Raw genomic sequence first — 19,138 nt, 5'->3', positions numbered from 1 at the left:
ATAATGCTAGTCTATGTAGAGGGGTAGCTCTTTTTTTTTCGCTAGCGTTTTTTAACGCTAGGCGAAAAAAGAAGCGAGCTGCCCTTTCTTCAGGCAGAAGCCGCGGCTTTCGCCTAGCGGCAGCACCCTCCGCTATCGGCTCATTCTTTTGAGCCGGCTACGGAGGGGAAAGCCGCGACTGCGATGGTTGCGGCAGGAGGGTTTTGACCCGAGAGTGACGCGGCTCCCGCGTCACTCTCTGTGTCGAAATCTGCCCCCACCGCCCCTGTGTGAATGAGCCCTTAGCAGTTTAGTGTGAGCGCTGCAGGATTTGTTAGGATATTTAGAAAACATGGAAAATATATTGGGGGGAAAAAAAACCTCACCCAAAAAATTTAAAAATATATTTAAACATAAAAACTTGACTTAAACAATATGTAATTGCCTGACGACACATTCCACACTCCTGTTAGAGGAACACAACTTACTTTCCAGCCATTTTAGCAAGTTCACACCAATCTCTTCTCACAATGTCCAGGCCTTTCAGTTCTTGTTTGGTGACATACTTCCCATCGGCCGTAGGCTCCACAATGAGTGCAGCGTATTTCTTCTTCTTTAAGAGCAGAAGTGACTTAAAGATGCCATCGATATCAATCTCCAGCAATTTGTAGGATTTATTTATTTCACTCTTAACCTAAAAGACACAATGATTATTTACAGCATTAAGCTTACAAATACTAGACAACTTTTGGTAAAGCTAGGTTCACAATGCAGTTCTTTATTCCTTCATAGGTTCAGAACAGACAAACTTTTACAGAAATATGAATGCAGATGACACACCCTTCATTTGCACCAGTCAACCTTCTCTATAATGTTGAAAAGAAGATGGAAGCTTTCTTTTGTTCAATTTATTTTTCAAATGGAAGATAAATCCTCAGACTACAGGATTACACCTTCCATTTAAAACAAACACGAAAAAATCTGTCATTCTATTAGTTTTCAGTCCATAGTTCTGATCCTATGCCGGATCAGAATCAAGTGACTAATGCCAGTGTGAACCTAGCTCAAGATTAGAAGAATACGCAAGAAAACAAAAAATATACAGACAGACTATAACATATGGATCCAATCAGGAAAATATGGATTGTTCTCTATGTTTACAACACATTAATTCTTAGAATTCTAAATCATAATTGAGGGCGAGTTCACACCTGCGCCCGGTTTCCGCTTTGAAAGTTTCCGTCTTCTGCTTGAGAAACTGGACAGGAGACAGAAACCTGGCAGTCAGTTTTTAAAATGTCTGCCCGTGATCGTCTTCTGCCTCTCTGCGGTGGAACCGGTTTTTGGTTGTTTTTTTAAAAACCGGACACAAAGTCGGACATGCAGGACTTTGTGTTCGGTTTGAAAAAACTGGTTTCGCTGCAGAGACCAGAAGGCATTCATGGGCGGACAGTGACTGCCAGGTTTCCGTCTCTTGTCCAGTTTCTCGTGAAGAAGCCAGAAACCCACAAAGCGGAGACCGGGCGCAGAAGTGAACCCGCCCTTATAAAAATATCTTTAACATGAACAGTGTGAAGGTAATAGGTGAAATAAGTGTACGTATGCATCAGAACCCAAACTGCTGCGTCAACCTCCTATACCAGACCTAAAGTGATAGCAAAACTAAACAGTTTCCTATGAGAAAAAAATTATCTTTGTACCGTATTAGCCAGTGGATATGAAATGTAAACTCTCAATCTTTACATTTCAGTTTCCTATGGGAAAAGGTTTGTGCCCAGCGGCATCAGTTTGCAAAATATAACATCCAGTATTTCTCTGCTTAAAGAGGACCTTTCACCATATCCGGGCACAGGCAGTTCTATATACTGCCAGAAAGCTGACAGTGCGCTGAATTCAGCGCACTGTCGGCTTTCCCGATCTGTGCCCGGTGTGAAGCGCTTATGGCCCGGTACCGTAGCTCTTCTATGGTCAGAAGGGCGTTTCTGACCATTAGCCAGAGACGTCCTTCTGCCTTGCGGCGCCAATCGCGCTGTGCTGTGGAGCCGGGAGGAACGCCCCCTCCCTCTCCTGATAATGCTAGTCTACAGACAAGCTGTGTGAGCAGAGGGAGGGGGCGTTCCTCCCGGCTCCACAGCACAGCGCGATTGGCGCCGCGAGGCAGAAGGACGTCTCTGGCTAATGGTCAGAAACGCCCTTCTTACTGTAAAGCGCTACGGTACCGATAGCGCTTTACACCGGGCACGGATCGGGAAAGCCGACAGTGCGCTGAATTCAGCGCACTGTCAGCTTTCTGGCAGTATATAACACTGCCTGTGCCCAGATATGGTGAAAGGTCCTCTTTAAATCTGGACCAATGCACAAAGTACACAACTTCAACTTTCTTCTTTCATACAGTCTTCATATGTATGGTTGTGTAATTCTCCGTATAAGTTCTTAGACTTCTGTAGGGGCTATAATAAGGTTCTGTATAACTAAGATCTTATACTGTACTTGAGCATGTTGCTGAGAGAATCCGGGGGGAAAAAGGGAGAAAAACAGGCCACTGGCCATGACACTCCAATAGGAAAATATGTCTGTGTAGTCCTAACCTAAAAGAGCAAATACAAACCTTATTCCCCAGCTTGAACACTTCTTCAAGGTTGTTACAATTTGTGTTGATCATGATGGAGTCTGTGTCACCGTATATCACCTCCAGATTCATCTAGGCCATAGAACAAAAAAAAGCAAGAAGTTAATGTCAAATAAGGGAAATAATTTTATCCACACAAGCGTGTCACATTCTAGGTATAAAGCATACTATTGGGCTTCAGTGGGCAAGATTTACATGCTTGTGTTGAACAGGGGTCTTAATAAAATTGTTGAATTTCATCTTGCCCATGTGCCAGAAAGTCAAATCTATGAGCTGGTGTAGATTTTCTCTTAAGTGACATCAGTTTCTGTGCAGCGAGAGTTGATCCTCCCACTGCTGACATCACCCATGCTACATGAGCATCACACGCAGTGCTCCAGAGAGCTGAAGGCCCGCCCCCATTGCACCAACTATGTCATCTGCATAACCCTTCTAAGTGGGTTTTCTTCAAATCTACAAAAGTGACATCTATAGCAAAGGTTGTTTATCACCGTAATGTGCTCTGTACTGAGATGATAGTAGTTACATATGGGGGAGATAGAACACATCACATACATTCCCTTCACTGTATATTTCCCACCTATCAGCTCATGCACACAGAAAGTTATCAGCCCAACGAAGGCTTAAAAGGTGTTAATAATAGAGAGTAGGTGAATAACTTCTTAGGGGCCATTGAAATCATGGCTTGCTTCCTGCTGAGCATTCCAAAAACAGTATACAGACATATCCCATGACCATACCGATGACCTTAAAGGGCTATCCTAAGAAGGGCCATCAATATCTGATCGGCGGAGGTCTGATAGCCAGGACCTACACAGATCAGCTGTTCAGTTTTTAATAGTCTGAGAGTTGAAGAGCCATCAGTACCGACATTTTATCTTTTACCAAAAGTACATAAGAATCCAACTGTACCTCCCGGTAGACCGATAATCTCCGGAGTAAATGGTCCGTTTGAGCATGTATGCCGGTTTATCGATTTTTATTTAAAACAACTAGTTGAAACCTTACCCTCGTTTTTACGTGATACCAGTGACCTTCTGAAACAAATTGACGGTTTACCATTGGACGAAAACACACTATTAACAACTTGTGATGTAGAATCCTTATACACAAATATCCGCCATGAAGACGGTTTAAGGGCGAGCAGATTTTTTCTCGGTACAAGCAACTTTCCACCGGAGTTATGTGAGTTTCTAATTACCCTATTGGAATATATCCTTACACATAATTTTTTCACCTTTAAAGGGTCCTTCTACCTGCAGCTCCAGGGAACAGCGATGGGGGCGGCATGTGCCCCCTCATATGCTAATTTGTTCCTGGGGCTGTGGGAGAGGGACCTTCTCCCAGATGATCGGGACACGTCAATGTGCCGTGTCCAATCATGGATGCGGTACATTGACGACATCCTGATCATCTGGGAGGGAACGAAACATGAATTTGGTGACTTTATCGCCAGATTAAATAGTAATAATTTGAATATTCATTTAACTTACCATTGTGACGAATCCAGAATTGAATTTCTGGATGTTTGTCTTTTCAGAGACACTGCACATAACCTACAAACTGAAATTTACAGGAAAGGAACTGCTGTAAACTCTTTCTTATTGGCCTCTTCATCTCACCCCCCACAGGTCATTAAAGCTATACCGATAGGACAGTTTCTTCGGATGCGACGGGTCTGTTCTACAGATCTAGGTTTTGAGAAATTTTCCCAGGACCTCAAACAACGTTTTACCGACCGGGGCTATAGCCAGCGTTCCATTAAAAAGGCTTACAGTAGAGCTAAAAAATCTTCACGATCGGACCTAATTCATTCTTCTAAGCGAGTAGAACAAAATTCACAAAAGGTACGTTTTATCACACAGTATCACTCCCAATGGGATGAAATGTTTCGGATACTAAAAAAGTTTTGGCCCATTTTACAAGGCGATCCGGTCATAACAAAATACATTTCCCCTACTCCAAATGTTGTTTCTCGTAGAGCACGGAATTTAAAAGACATGCTGGTGCGGAGCCATTATGAACCAGAAGAGCCTAGGATCTTTGGGGTAGGTCCTCCAAAAAGTGGTTGTTTTCCCTGTGGCCGTTGTGTGGCCTGTACTAACATTGAGAAAGCTACAGATTTCTGTAATAGTAAAGGTGATAAAACTTACCAGATCAGACAAAGGATCAGTTGCAACACGAGATGTGTAATATATTATGCCACATGTCCATGTAAGAAAATATATATTGGCCTAACGTCTCGGGAGTTGAAAGTACGAGTGCGTGAACACGTACGAGATATTACAGCCAGTGTAGACGGAGTGACAGATAGATCCAAACCGATTGCTAGACATTTCTTTCTCTGTCATGACAGTGATTCTACATTGCTACGCGTCCGTGGCATTGACTGTGTAATAAACAACATTCGGGGTGGTAATCTCAAAAAAAGATTAGCGCAAGTGGAATCCAAATGGATATGGAGACTTGGCACCCTTGTCCCTGATGGCCTCAATGAGACCCTTGGTTTTGCTTCCTTTTTATAAACATCTCCTGAACACTATATGGTATTTCTTTTAATAATTTTTTATATTGGGGTTTTTCCTTTTGGGTTTGGTTGTTTGTGTTTTGTCTTTTAATATATGTTCTAATACTATTTTTTGTTAGTTATAGGTATATGGTATATGCCGGTAATCATGAGTGATATGGGTTATGGACGAGGCCGCTGTATGCTGTCGTTTCTTCTCATCTCATCACAATGGATTAAAGAAACTCTTTTTCTTCATCCATATGTTTTTATTTTTTCTGGATGTATTCACACCCGCTTTCGGTTGTGGTGCATATACATTGTTTTATATTTTTCATAATAAATTTTTTTTGTATATTATTTTTTATACATGATATGTTATGTGTTTAATTTGACTCTAGTCATGATATATAGGTTATTACTCTTCTTGTTCACTACACTTTTATGGTTAATATACTTTAGACTATATATATTAATACTCACTATCAAGTTATGCACTGCAGAATTCTTAATTAACATCTTTTATGTGACCTCTTATGGATCGCTATTACTAATAAGGATCTTGATGTTCTATTTTCACTATAAGGCTACATTGTTTTTAAATTAGCATCTCACATAAGAGGTTTTGTAACTTTTGATTTGTTATGGGTAATTATTATAATTGTACACATTTTGGATACACTATTTATACTTTTCCTTTAAATGCGTCCTGGTCCAATTCCTCTATTCACTAATAAACCGATGGATTCAACTTTGTGGGCTGTATACTCTTATGGAACGCCGTATGTCCAGTGCGCATGCTCTTTCTGACGTCAGGGGTCACGTGACGCGGCCGATTGATAGCGAGGTCTGGTACAGTTATGCGTACTACTCCAGCCTCGTCTTCGACCGTGCGATCATGTGACGCTCTGGGCGGAGGATCGTTTGCACGCGCCATCACGGATATCCGGCATTGTAGTTCCTGCTTCATCGATTGCCATTCGCACATGTTGAATCTGATTGGCGCAATATTCTATATGCCGGCATATATATACCAGCCCTTTATATCCCTTTCCGACACACCCCCCTGACGAAGGCTGCGTGCCGAAACGCGCGTCGGGCCATTGGAGAGTAGGGACCGGTCCCCTGGTTGCTCACATCACACCACCCACATGGGTAAGTGTTATATACTTTGGTATTCTGTGCTGCTTGTGGTATTGAAATTGCTCCGTACGGCTACTTGTGGCTCAGGACACACTTCCCTGGTTTTTCAGGGTTCATTTATTATCTAACGCATTGGCATACAATAGTTATATGTGTAGGGACCGCCCCACTTGTTGTGGGAAACGTCTGTGACTGTCATTTTTTACTGCCACTGCATATTACTTTATATATACCTTTTGTAGGTGTCTTGCAGCAATACATGGGGATCTAATTCCATCTTGGTACCCTATTTTTCTCCAATCTTATTTCCCTGTATATGCACTTGTGTTTTACATGTATGTCCAATTTTGATACTCAATAAAGCTTTTTGATATGTTATTTTAACAGTTGCTTCATTTGTTATTGTTATTTTTATATATTAAGGTGTCATACTTACCTTGTTTTGCTTTGAGTTGTCAGCTGTTCAAGTAGCATTCGGTTAGGTGTCGCTTGTGCTTCACAGGCTAATGACATCACATTCATTTATCATGTGGCCTGTTTGCAGCTTAGTCCTATTCAAGTGAATGGGGCTGAGCTGCAATACCAAGTTATATCCACTATGCAATGTACGGCGCTGTGCTCGGTATTCAGTGAAGCTGATAAACTGCAGCGCTTATGTAAGTAACAGCTTTACATTGACATATGGAAGCCCCACTGAACTGATCCTATATTATAATAGGAGGAAATGTCTTTACAGGTCTTGGTCCGGCAACTAAATTCTTACTTTAGATGCCATTTACCTGGCATCTGTCTCTTCTAGGTTTGGTATGCTATGACTACGAGTCACTAAGACTTACTACAGATAATGTAATAAAGTTGCTGATATTTATAGATTCTGGACTTTTTTTTCCATCCTTTAACCTAGGTCTGTGACTAACAAGCTTTGCACCAAGTACTAGCACACGTTAGAAAATATATATACTGCATTTGTGTACGGTAGCTATGTTACTTGCTTATTAATGTGCCATTTTACTGATAAGCACGCAACTAGACAACTGATACCACCAAGCATTGAAATAAAATAAATATTCTTTCTGCACAAGAATTAGCACGCAAGAGCCAAATTGCAGAAAAAGTGCTTATTTTATGCTCAGAATAGTATATGATGCTGAAACTATTTAGCCGAAGATGAAGGGAGCCAGAAAAACAATCATAATAAACACAACACTGCAGCTCATACAATATAGCGGAACTGCAAGTAAACTCTAATTAACACTGTTGCTAATTTGCTGGAAAGACTCGCATACAGGCTTCAAGCAGCGCTCCATCATATCTGTGTTAGAGAAAGAATGAAGCTATAATCCATTAGGAAGGATTACATTGGTAAATAGGCATCCGAAGAGAACTGCTTTCCGGTTTGTTTGGGTTACAGTTTTGTAGCGCACAACAACTTCGCCAGGTGCGGCCTTTTTTGTTCGGTATGTTTGTTTTTCTTAGCAGATTAAAAAAGGGGGGGGGGGGGAGGCGACGGAAACAAACTGATACATGAAAGCCGGTGAACTTACCTTCTGCACCATCTCCTTGGTATGTAGCAGAATCTGGTGGGGAAAAAAAATGACAACATTACTGAAATATCTGTAGTATATCACCTATGACACATAATGCATAGACCTCACTTCACGCACACTAGACAACATTAAGGCTAAAGCCCCACGTTGCGGAAACACAGCTTTTATTGTTGCAGATTTTGTTGCGGTTTTTTGAGCCAAAGCCAGGATTTGATTGAGCAGAAGGGAGAAGTATAAGAACTTCCTATATACTTCCCATTTCTTTTGCAGCCATTCTTGGCTTTGGCTCAAAAAAAAACCGCAACAAAATCTGCAACAAAAAAAGCTGAGTTTCCATTACATTGCGGGAATTCCAGCTTTTTTTTTTTTGCATTTCCGCAACGCATTAGCCTAAGGCTGTCACCCCACAATGCGGAAACGCAGCTTTTTTTTTTAGTTGCAGATTTTTCTGCAACGTGGGGCCTTAGCCTAAGGCTGAGGCCCCATGTTGTGGAAATGCAGCTTTTTTAGTTGCAGATTTTTCTGCGTTTTTTTTTTAAATCCAAAGCCAATAATGGCTACAAAAGGAGTGAGAAATATATAAGAAGTTCTTACATTTCCACTTTCTGCTCAATCCACTTCTGGCTTTGGCTTTAGAGAAAAAAAAAAAAAAAAAAAAAACGCAGCAAAATCTGCAACAACAGAAAAAAAAAGCTGCATTTCTGCAACCTGGGGCCTTAGCTTAAAGGGACTTTCTATGACCGGGTAACCAAAGGCTCAGAATAGGTATAAAATACCAAGAGCCCATCAGTTCTGTAACCAAGCTGCCCTCTACTGCCCTACTTCCTGTACAAACAGGATATGCCGCTCAGCCAATCACTGCTTAGGGCGGGTCACTGTTGTAGCCAATCATTTTCTGAGTATTGAGAGAGAGACCAGGAAGGGACTGCGGTAGTATCTGAATGGGAGTGATAGTGAATCGGAGAGTATTACACGGGGTTTTCAGACCCATTTTGAGCATTTGGCAACAAATCACCTTTTTATTGATCAAGCATTGAAAATGACAAGTTACTGTATCTTTCCTCTTTCAGTGCCAAGGGCTGTAAAGTCTTCATAAAGGGAATCCGTTTGCCGGGGAAGACATTTTATGTATTATTCTATTTACATACAAGACTGCCTGCATAAACCATAATGTCACTGAAATAATAGCATACGGAAAACCATGGAAATACAGGGACATTATATGTAAAGTGCGTCTTATCTCCCCTCCCTGCAGTTGAAAGCAATATATAATTCACTGAACGTATTGATAAAAGGTTGAGAAGAGGATGACTGGAATATCTATCACAGAGATTGTGGAGCGGAAATGCCTGTCGCCATCATTATCATTTTATCACATATTGGGGTTCAGTATTTATTTTATCATAATAGCAGCAACGCAGAATGTGCTGAACTCCCAGAAACGCAAGTGAAAACCCAAAAGTGCCCAGTCCTAGAGGCCTTTCATACCGGCAGCTCTATACAGTGTGAGAAAAACATATACAATCAAAATCTAGGGCTCTATTCATACTGCATAATGGTAAAGACTGTCAAAGTGAACAATTATCCAGAGGATAGATCATCAGTATCTGATGGGGGTTCCCGACACCTAGACCCCTCACTGATCAGCTGTTCTCCGGGCGCCATAAGCTACGGCAGTGTACGGTGTCGGATGCAGCTCTGTTCCTATTCAAGTACAAAGGGAAAATCCACAGACCTGGCGAATTTCGAGTCAAAGTTAATACCCTAAACTCAACAATTCCTGGATGATATTTACAGTTCAATAGGGTGCATTGTCCATTAGCAAACACTGAATGACTTTACTTGAGCCAATTTTGGCAAGTACCAACCACTGAATACTGTAACATACACCACACACAAAATCTGCCAAAACTCTGACTTTGATATGGACTAAATTTACATGGCTGGATCACTCGGGTGCTTCTGCTTGTCCACATTACCATCTTCTGACACATCAGCTTGAAGGAATAGTTTACTTGCTGCCTAATATACAGGATTTCACCTTAAAATGCACCATTGGACCGAGAATGGGAGGTATTCATTTTGGAATTAAAGTTAAGGCTGTTCAATGCATGCTGAACATACGGCTGTATAACTTACTCATAGACCTCCAATGTAAACCAAAAGCAAAGTATAGGCCTCGGAGAATGGAAACGCATATGGAATTACACCACGCAGTGTAACTTTACTATACTGTAGGTTTCCATAAAAACCCCTATTCCAAACAAGTCTACTTCAGATAGAGTAGATAGATACAGTATGGATGGAAGAAAAGAAAAAACAATCTATAGATCTTTATATAATGTGACCTTATCATAGGCGGTTTTCATATATTAAAGGGGGTCTCAGTGAAAATAGCGCACGATCAGAGACTATGCAACCCTTCACACCAACATGGCACCAAACCACTGGTATCAGGAGCAGGGAACTCGAACTCTGCCCTTGCGTGGTACAAGACACAAGTTAGGCTTTTAGAAATATACTACCTCAAACTCACCAAAGTGCATCAAAAAGTGGAACCCGCCCCTTAAAAACACAATAACACAAAAACACCGGCTGCTGAACCAATGAGAAGCCGGCTTGGGGGGGGGAGGATATAAACATGTAGGTTGTTGAAGCTAAAACTTCGAAGGAGAACACCGGGATGTGGGCGAATGATATAAAGCGCAACGTGTTCCTATTCAGAGGACGGGAACACACAACTGTAAATGATGGCGCAGCTGCCACTAAAGAACTCAAACAAAGGAAATGCAGATAATTGTCTAATAAGAATTTCATAAAACATTTAGCCAGAAACAAACATTTGTTCTCATTCAAATCTCTTGTAGTCTTCTTGCCACAAGTGCCTTCTATAAAATCTATACGTCACCCTTATTAGTAGGTAGGCTTGCAGTTTTTTCCTGTGCCTAATTTGAAGTATTGTTACTTGCTGGATGTTGCGCAGATTGATTTATTCAAGAGAACCATATGGGACTGATTGCAAAACAAATCATCACATTCAAGACTATTTATGCTCTAACAAACACCAACATTGTGCCATTTGCTCTATTGTTTGCCTGTGCGATGCCAGTTGCACAATTGAAAGAGACGGCATTCTTTACAGCAAATGCAAAACGCTTTGCAGCAAACTGAAGAGGTGAGGCCTGGGCAACCTCATGCAATATCAGCGGGGGGGTTTCCAACCTGCCCCAACTTTATTCCCCTTTAGCACAACCAGCAGTTTTAGGTATATTTGTATAGTCCTGGGTGCTATTCTTGCCTATTATCTTGCCCACCTGCTCTATTATAAGTTAATAGGGCTAAACAAAAAAAAATCATCAAACAGATTCAGCATACGTATCTGTCATGGCTTGGTGGTGAACCAAAATGCAAGACGCTTGTGTGAGCAAAATTTAAAGCAGCTTCCAAAAATAAAAAGAGGTTTCCAATCTTCTCTACTTTAGAGAGGACCTCACAACGCTCCTAAAATCTTTGTCTACAAAATACTTGTTATCCACCACAAACTAATACAGCTAGAGGATTTATTTTCGGAAATCTGTACGGTGTAGCATCTCTGTTCACAATACTGTTCAGGTTGCTGTTCTTTGGGTCTGCTTGGGGAACCCAGAAACCCCATCCAGTTAAAAAGCAGAAACCTGCAGACCCAATAGACTATAGTGAGGTCCGCTGGGTTTCCGCCCAAAATTGGGGGAAAGAAAAGTCCTGGAATGGGGACCGGAGTCCCTGGTCACACAACGCCTAGTGTGACCGCAGGATTAATCCTACTAGAAATGTATGAAGATGCTAAAAACTGGAAGTCAATATTCACCATATACATAGCTTAAAGGGTTTCTCCAGTTATAAACAAATTTTCATAAATTAATAATATAGGTTAATATATGAAACAATGTAATACAGCTTATTAAATAAATGTGTTTTCTTCTACACATTTCAGGCAGTTAGATTCTACATATTCATCTATGAAAAGAGGAGGGAGATAGAAAAGACACTCAAACGTGCAGCTGCTACACTCTGCTGTTCCTTGCTTTTAAACACTGCTAGGTTGTAGATAAGAAGCAATGAATCAATTGTCCAGCTGACAGGAGAATCCCACTCCTCCCCTTCCTGTTCCATAGAGGTCTATGTGTGAAGTTGAATACAGAGAAGGATAAAATGTCAACAAGTGGTCAGATTGAAGATTTGGAGAAGGAGAACAACTTATACTAGGTTCACAGTAGCAGTCGGCTCTCAGTTGTTCAGGTCCACATGGGGACCTGCAGGATGAAGAAACGGTCTGCTTAAAAAGCGGTTACCTGAGGACACCCTTGGACTCCACAGACAGGATTATTCTATCTGTTGATTTTAGGTTGAATCTGTGTTGGAGGACTCCTACAGAGACTCCAATGCAAATGTGAATTAAGACTTGATAAGTGGAGAAGGAAATTGAGCTCCTTAATAAGATAGATTACAAAGTCTCTTATATTTAATTGTACTATTAAAATATGAAAAGCTGTTTATAACTGGGAGGTATATAAACTGTTTTTGAAGGCAAGTATAGAGATGCAGACCACTCAACAGCAAATACTAAAACCTATAACTTATATTTTTAACAAACAATAAATAAATACAATATCCCAATAATCAAGATTATCTAAAAAATCTCCAGTAAATTCCCTTCTCCTTTGGAAGTCATAAATACAGTCCCCAGTAAGTTTCCCTGCAGACACCTAGGGGCTAGAGGGCCGCTCCATTTTCTAGCCCTCTGGCCTCCCAAGGCATAAAGTATGTGTGAATGGAATCTGGAGGCCTCAGTTAGTCCATCAAAGAGCAGAAAGGGGCGTCTCAGACTACCAGTAGTGTTAATAGAGTAGTCCAGGAGGCTCATGGTCATATCACGGGGCTGAAATTCAGAGGAAGTGTAGTAGAAAGAGTGAAAAGGAGACCAGCAGCTAATATAAGTAAGCTTTATACATTTACTATGAACTAACCAGTGTGGTATAGAAAACCCATTGAAAAATTTAGCTCTGAGCAAATAAATTTTTCGAAATCCCTGTCCATTGTAATATAAGCTCTGTTTACTGTAGTAATATTCCAGGGGGGATGATAGATAGATAGATAGATAGATAGATATGGAATAAGCAATGAACTAAAACTGCTAAAATCATAGCCCCTGAACTGTAGTCCTCTCCTATACAAGGCTAAGATTTAGGCTACTGCTTTTCAACATGAAGGTTAGAAAGCCTGAGGAAACAATCAACAAGGATGGTTTAGAAGTAAATCCTCCTCATCAATTAGTGGTAACACGTACCACACACTTGGCCGGCCATAGGTGGGCTTTCAATGGGCCAGCAGTTGCTATTACAGCCATTCATTTAGCACCAGTGACAGCTTTAGGTCTTGCCAATGACAGACGCACATCTAATTCCATCCAATCTGACAGAGGATCACTGGGAAGTGGCGACAGCTCGCTGCTGAGGGGGTTATAAACGGCTTGCTAGCTTCATTAATAAGTCAACTTTGCAGTTATCTCATTTCACAGCAGCACCTGCATATTCATCTTTCCACCGTCAATTGGATGAAGGAATTTCGCCCCCTCCTCCTACTTCAAGTGTATTTAAAAAATGTGCCAACTTAAAGCTTAAAAAAAAAATGAAAAAAATAAAAAAATAAAAATAAACTTTATGCTTAATTTTTTTTTTCCTCCTTAACAAAGTACAGCTGTTGAGAATAATTGTTCAAGATCTTACCCTGTAATGTCAACTGCAGCAGAACAAAGAGTATTTAATTAGCAAATCTATTCAGTAATTCAACACCTATTATATCAAATGCCTTCGTGATTTTATTCAGGATAATTGGCTAAGAGGGTTATTACTGACATTCAGATGGAATTTAAAATTCTTCCACGAGTCGAGTCATAATAGCAGTAATGATCTCCCCAATCAGGAGATTGTGTGTCACACAAGGCTCTCCGGCATAGCAGCAGAGCCCATTTCCTGACTTCTTAATTCCCGGCCTCAGCTCAGTGAGGGCTCTTCATGCCGATATTTCATTCTGTGATGCAGCTTTAATGGGACTCTATTAAAACACGCAGAACAAAAAAGGCGACAATTTTATTCTTTTTTTTTTCCCTCTCCCCATGCCTGCGTGTTAAAGAGTGACAGCACCACCGTCATATCAATCAGCCAAGGGTTTCTGATAGCTGCAATAAAGGCCTATGTGCGGAGGGGGCAGGGGATGTCTGTAATTAAAAACAGCGGGGCGCTGGTATACTTTTGCACCCTTTGCCTAAATTAAAACATTGGTTTTGCCAAAGTTGTTTTTTTTTTTATATATATATATTTTTTTTTAATTAAAAACCGAAAGCTTCAATGTGGGCTTCTCAAGATCATGTAGTACATGGAACCATCAAATGGCGGCTCGCTCAGTTCTATAAGGGCGTATTCAGTAGTCCCTCCCCGGTCTGCCAGGCTAGCTGCAGTGATGGTTGGATAGTTTGTATGTACGATTCAGCTGCCGGCTTGTGTGTATGGCAAGCTTACACCCCTACCTATTAAAAGGGGTTTGCCACAGATTGCTGACCACTGAAAGCCAAACCAACTTATACTCCATCCTATGGACATAAATGTCGCTCATATAACATTGCTGAACACAAGCTATTAAACACAAGTCTATATTCACCTACCGGACCGCTACATCTTTATTGCATTTGGTCATGAATTTGTTGATGGAATCCATGCCATACTGAGAGCTGCTCTGTATTCTGTTGTTGAGATATTTTAATACTCTCATATCTTAATGGGATCACCCCATAGTATACTATTACAAGTTGAATAAAACTCCATTAGCAACTGTGTGTTGCTGGTCAGGAGTTGGATCTGCCCAGTAGCAGCGGATTCTGCTTCATGACAATTATACTCCCCAATACCATCTGCCATTAAGATCTTAGGGGTCATCTTTTGATAAGATACTGCAAAAGTACCGTACACGACCCATACAAAGGGCAATGCTGCATACACATTTTACATTGGGAACAGATATAAAGTATGGACCCATAACAAGCATTGTAGGATGGAATATGCCCGTAAGCATGAGGCATATGTGTATGTGATTCATACTGAAAGCGTATAGAAGTGACTCCATTGTAGTGTTACAATAGGGTGGCTGAATACTTCTAAACGTGGCCTCGCCTAACATATATATATTAGTACATATTTGTATTCCTAGTGAAGCATTCATTCTGTGGCTACTTACCTTATTACTCTATGTTGGGTCATTCCTCTGTTTATTCTGCTAGAAATGTATGAATAAATTCATTTTGCCAACTTAGTGTGTCCCTGGATAGTCAGCACTGACTGGACGGTGTCAAAAAGTGTGTAGGGATACGGCCCCAAGAGGTAACACCCAGATGTCAATTTGGACTTTCAAAACAATTAAAATTAATTAACACAATGGATTTACTCAAGCATTTAAGTTATTAATGGATCATGAACACAGGGTGTCAAAATATAGGATTTCAGGCCAGTTTTCATAGCTCACTCAGACTCAAGATCTCTGAAAACAGGTGCAACACAGATGTAAATTGTCCCTGAAAGTCACTTTTCATCCAAAGATGTAAGCTACAATGCTCTTGTTCCATACAGCAAATTTACAAAAAAAAATGGCCGCGGGCATGTGCAGTTGGCTCTGCCCAAGGCCCGACGGCAGAGCCGACTGCGCATGTGTAGAAGTTTGACCCCAGCGCTGGTGGCGCTGGAGATTTCTCTCGCAACATTGGGAACTCCCCCACTGCTGTTTGAGCGCTGGGGCCCGCCCCTAGTGCTGTGAGAGAACTCATCTGCATACCAAAGAAAACCGGGATTTATATCGAATGGCGGCGCAGAGAAGACATCTAAAGGTGAGAAATAATAGCAACTTAATGATAGAATCCCTTTAAGCTACAGCTGTCCATTTATCCATCTAGAATTCTAGATAAATACAGTAGTATATCTGGTGGACTACAGCTGTCATTTGATTATCAAAATTAGGCTGGGTTTACACAGTGCTCTGCTACTGAAAAACTGCATGCAGTTTTTAAAGTTTTTTGATGTTTTTTTTCTTTTTTTAAGGGAGTCTATAATTAGAAAAAAACATTTTTAACTAATGGCACGTTGGAATAGCCTTTAGGCTCCATTCACACGGAGTAACGCCAGGCGTTTTTTGTGTGTATTTTGTGTGTATTTTTACAGCCGTAAAAAGCAGTCTCCATTGAGTTCTATAGTAAAATGCTGGCGTTTTTTTACATCCGTAATTTTATGTCCGTAATTTTACGGACGTTAAATTACGGACGTAAAAATACAGGTGTATTTTACTATAGAACTCAATGGAGACTGCTTTTTACGGCTGTAAAAATACACACAAAATACACACAAAAAACGCCTGGCGTTACTCCGTGTGAATGGAGCCTTAAAAGGGTTATTCCACAGCTACCTTCCATGCTAAGCTTCTCCCCACCATTTCTGATAAAAATCTGTTTCTTCTGTTATGTAAGTTATGATCCCAGAAACCCGGAGGCATTCCCCTGGGCTCCGAACACCCCACCCCCACATCATAACTCTCCTCCTCGCCAGAACTTCTGCCTTTTGCCGGCATCGGATGCAGCGCTGTACGCAATGGGCTCTGCCACTTTGGGTTCGGGCAGAGCTGACTACATATGTCCAGGCGCCCATTTTCGGTTGGTCTGCTACCCGAGTGTACAGAAAATGGTAAAACTAAAAAAAATCACAGGTGGATTAAACTCTCACATCCCAGTAAACTTATCGCATAAAGTTAACTGCGATGTGGGCGTATAGGAGAGAAAAAGCGCTCATAGGCAAATAACGTTTAAGAGAAATATTTATCTTTTTGGGGTTCCCCTTTCTCAAAATGAATATGCATTTTGTTTATTTTAGAAAGGGGTCTGCTAATACCCCGAAACGGGTCATTTACTGCTAAAAAAAAAAAAAAAAAAAAAAAAGAGTCTGCATTTACTTATACCCAAAAAAGGAATATCCACCTCTTAATACAAAGGGGTATTTGGGTGACAAAAACTTAAAGGAGTTTGTGCCAGAGTCCTCCTGGAAGGATTCTTCCATTACACAAAAATAGAAAGAAAACTGCAAAGTAAAAGTACAAAAGAAGAAGAAGTAGTAGATGTGAAGGATGGGTCGGTATCATAGATCAGATAAATTCCTCCTTTCAGTGTCGCGCTGCCTTCACAGAGAAAAGACACTAATGAACCAATTGTTTTCTCCAAATAGTCAATTATGTTCTGTCAAGGCCACTACACGCGGAAAGCAACAAAGCACAAAAGACCCTCAAAAGGGGTCACTTAAAACATTGCTAATCCGAGAAAACCTTAACTAGGCTTAGTGTTCCAGGACTCTATAGAAGGGTGGGAAAAACACATCCAAAAATAATACCGCCAAATACAAGAAGTCCTACTCATTTACAAGAGCACAAACCGTTCTGTACTTTTCCTAATAAACCGGCTTTAAAGGACAACAAAAGGGATAAAAACAGGTTAGCCAATAATGGCAGCACACGGCTGAATACACAGCTAGATGCCGACACGGAAAACATTTTTATTTTTACATTTTATTTATCTAAACTAATTTTCTTTGGTCTGTATTTTTTATAGATTGCCAAAAATAAAAAGTAAATTCCAGTTATCCAAAGTTTCCCTTAATTAATATTAGATTATTATTTTGTGAGCGACCACACGAGGCATATAGGTGACACGACTAATCCAGCCACATAAGATGTATATCGCCAGGATATCCCCTAGGCTAGGTTCACATGTGCGCTCGGGTTTCTGTTCGGGGAATCCGCTTGGGGACCCCGAAACGGAAACCTAATCCACATAAAAAAGCAATTACCTTAGGAAACTCGAGGACCCCATAGGCTATAATAGAGTCTGCATGGTTTCCATTTGGTTTCTGCTCGAGAAGGGCAAAAAATGCAAAGAGAAAAGCGCTGCTTGCAGGATTTTTCTCTCTGTATTTTTCATGCGGAGAGGGGAACACAAAACCCCATACGGAGAACAAGCGCTGATGTGAACCAAGCCTTATACATCAGATTGTCGGCAAACCCATTGGATCGGCCAATGTTAATCTAAAGTGTAAGCTTTGGCCACAATTTTTCTTTGGTAACTGAGCATTATAAACGGAGCATAAAGATGAAGCTTATGTAAGATTTTACATAAAACTAGAGAAACAACCCCACAGCATAAATGGTCAGCTTTGCAGGGAAACTGAAAACTGGTATACATAATAATGTATTGATGGCAAGCGCCAAGTTTCCAGAGAACATATATGTGTCTATACAGGCACATGAACATGTTCTAGGTTGTCACTGTAATATTGTTTGTGCATTTTGGACAAACACTCCTAATAGCAAGCAATAATAATAGATACACTAGGTTGTGGCACGGAATAGAAGGGGCAACAGGGGGCGTACTGAGGGTCAGCAACCATGGGTGAACCCCTGCATTAGGCACAGAGAGCACTTGTCTGAAAACTGACATACAAGTCATACAAAGTGTCTCCCCCTCCCCACAAATCGAGAATGTTTATTTTAAAAAAAAATTAAAACCTTTCGTTTCTCGTGCTGTCCTCACCACTTTTCTGAAAAGAGGTCATCATGATGGTACGCAGGTGATAAGGCCATCGGCCGTGCCAGAACGGTCATCATTTACACTAGTAATGATAAATGATGCTGCATCACATCCATTGGTCTCATGGCCATTGAACTGAAGGAGTATATGGCGACCACAGCACTAACTTTTTCCCATTTCGGATTAGTTGTGCCAAAAAGTACTGCGCTAAATCCGACTTGTAGGAAATCACACTTTATTAGAAACACACCGGAAACTTTAAACACACGACGCTTGTCACCAATACTATTTCCACACTACCCTCCCCCCTCCCACCCCTCCCCAGTGGTTAGTGGAGGTAACTGCTGCTGGTCTCCCATCCGATCACCACAATAGGAGTACACCCAGACAAAGGGATTCCCCTTTGGTTTCTCCAACAGATTATTTCCAGTTGTTCGGTGCATCATACATATTGTTATTGAATTGAAAGAGATGGAACTGCAGCATGGCCATGTGACCAATGGACATGAAGTCACTTTTCGGGAACAGAAATTGGGGCTCTTTCTGAAAGAAAGCCGCTGTGTTTTCTAATCCCTTTCTCAAACACTTTTATGATTTTGTAGGGGATGTTAGTAGTATATTGAGCAAATGAGAAAAATCAATTAATTTGTATGCAAATCTGGTGCATCTCTGGCATGACCACGTCT

General features: G+C 40.9%; 1 protein-coding gene across 1 annotated transcript in view; it reads right to left on the bottom strand.

The window, feature by feature from the left end:
• The window catches only part of POLA1 (DNA polymerase alpha 1, catalytic subunit), a 198,263-nt gene that overhangs the window by 124,954 nt on the left and 54,171 nt on the right, over positions 1 to 19,138 (bottom strand). Inside the window, exons 26-28 of the mRNA XM_075263727.1 lie at positions 7,802 to 7,834; positions 2,588 to 2,680; positions 468 to 673 (exon numbers count right to left, since the gene is read on the bottom strand). Coding sequence (XP_075119828.1) covers positions 468 to 673; positions 2,588 to 2,680; positions 7,802 to 7,834 — 332 coding nt within the window. The remainder of the gene's footprint in view (positions 1 to 467; positions 674 to 2,587; positions 2,681 to 7,801; positions 7,835 to 19,138) is intronic.

The sequence above is a fragment of the Leptodactylus fuscus genome, chromosome 2 (genome assembly GCF_031893055.1).
Source record: "Leptodactylus fuscus isolate aLepFus1 chromosome 2, aLepFus1.hap2, whole genome shotgun sequence".
In the NCBI taxonomy this organism is placed as follows: Eukaryota; Metazoa; Chordata; class Amphibia; order Anura; family Leptodactylidae; genus Leptodactylus; species Leptodactylus fuscus.
The sequence above is the reverse complement of the archived record's forward strand: the minus strand, read 5'-3'. Positions and strand labels throughout refer to the sequence as shown.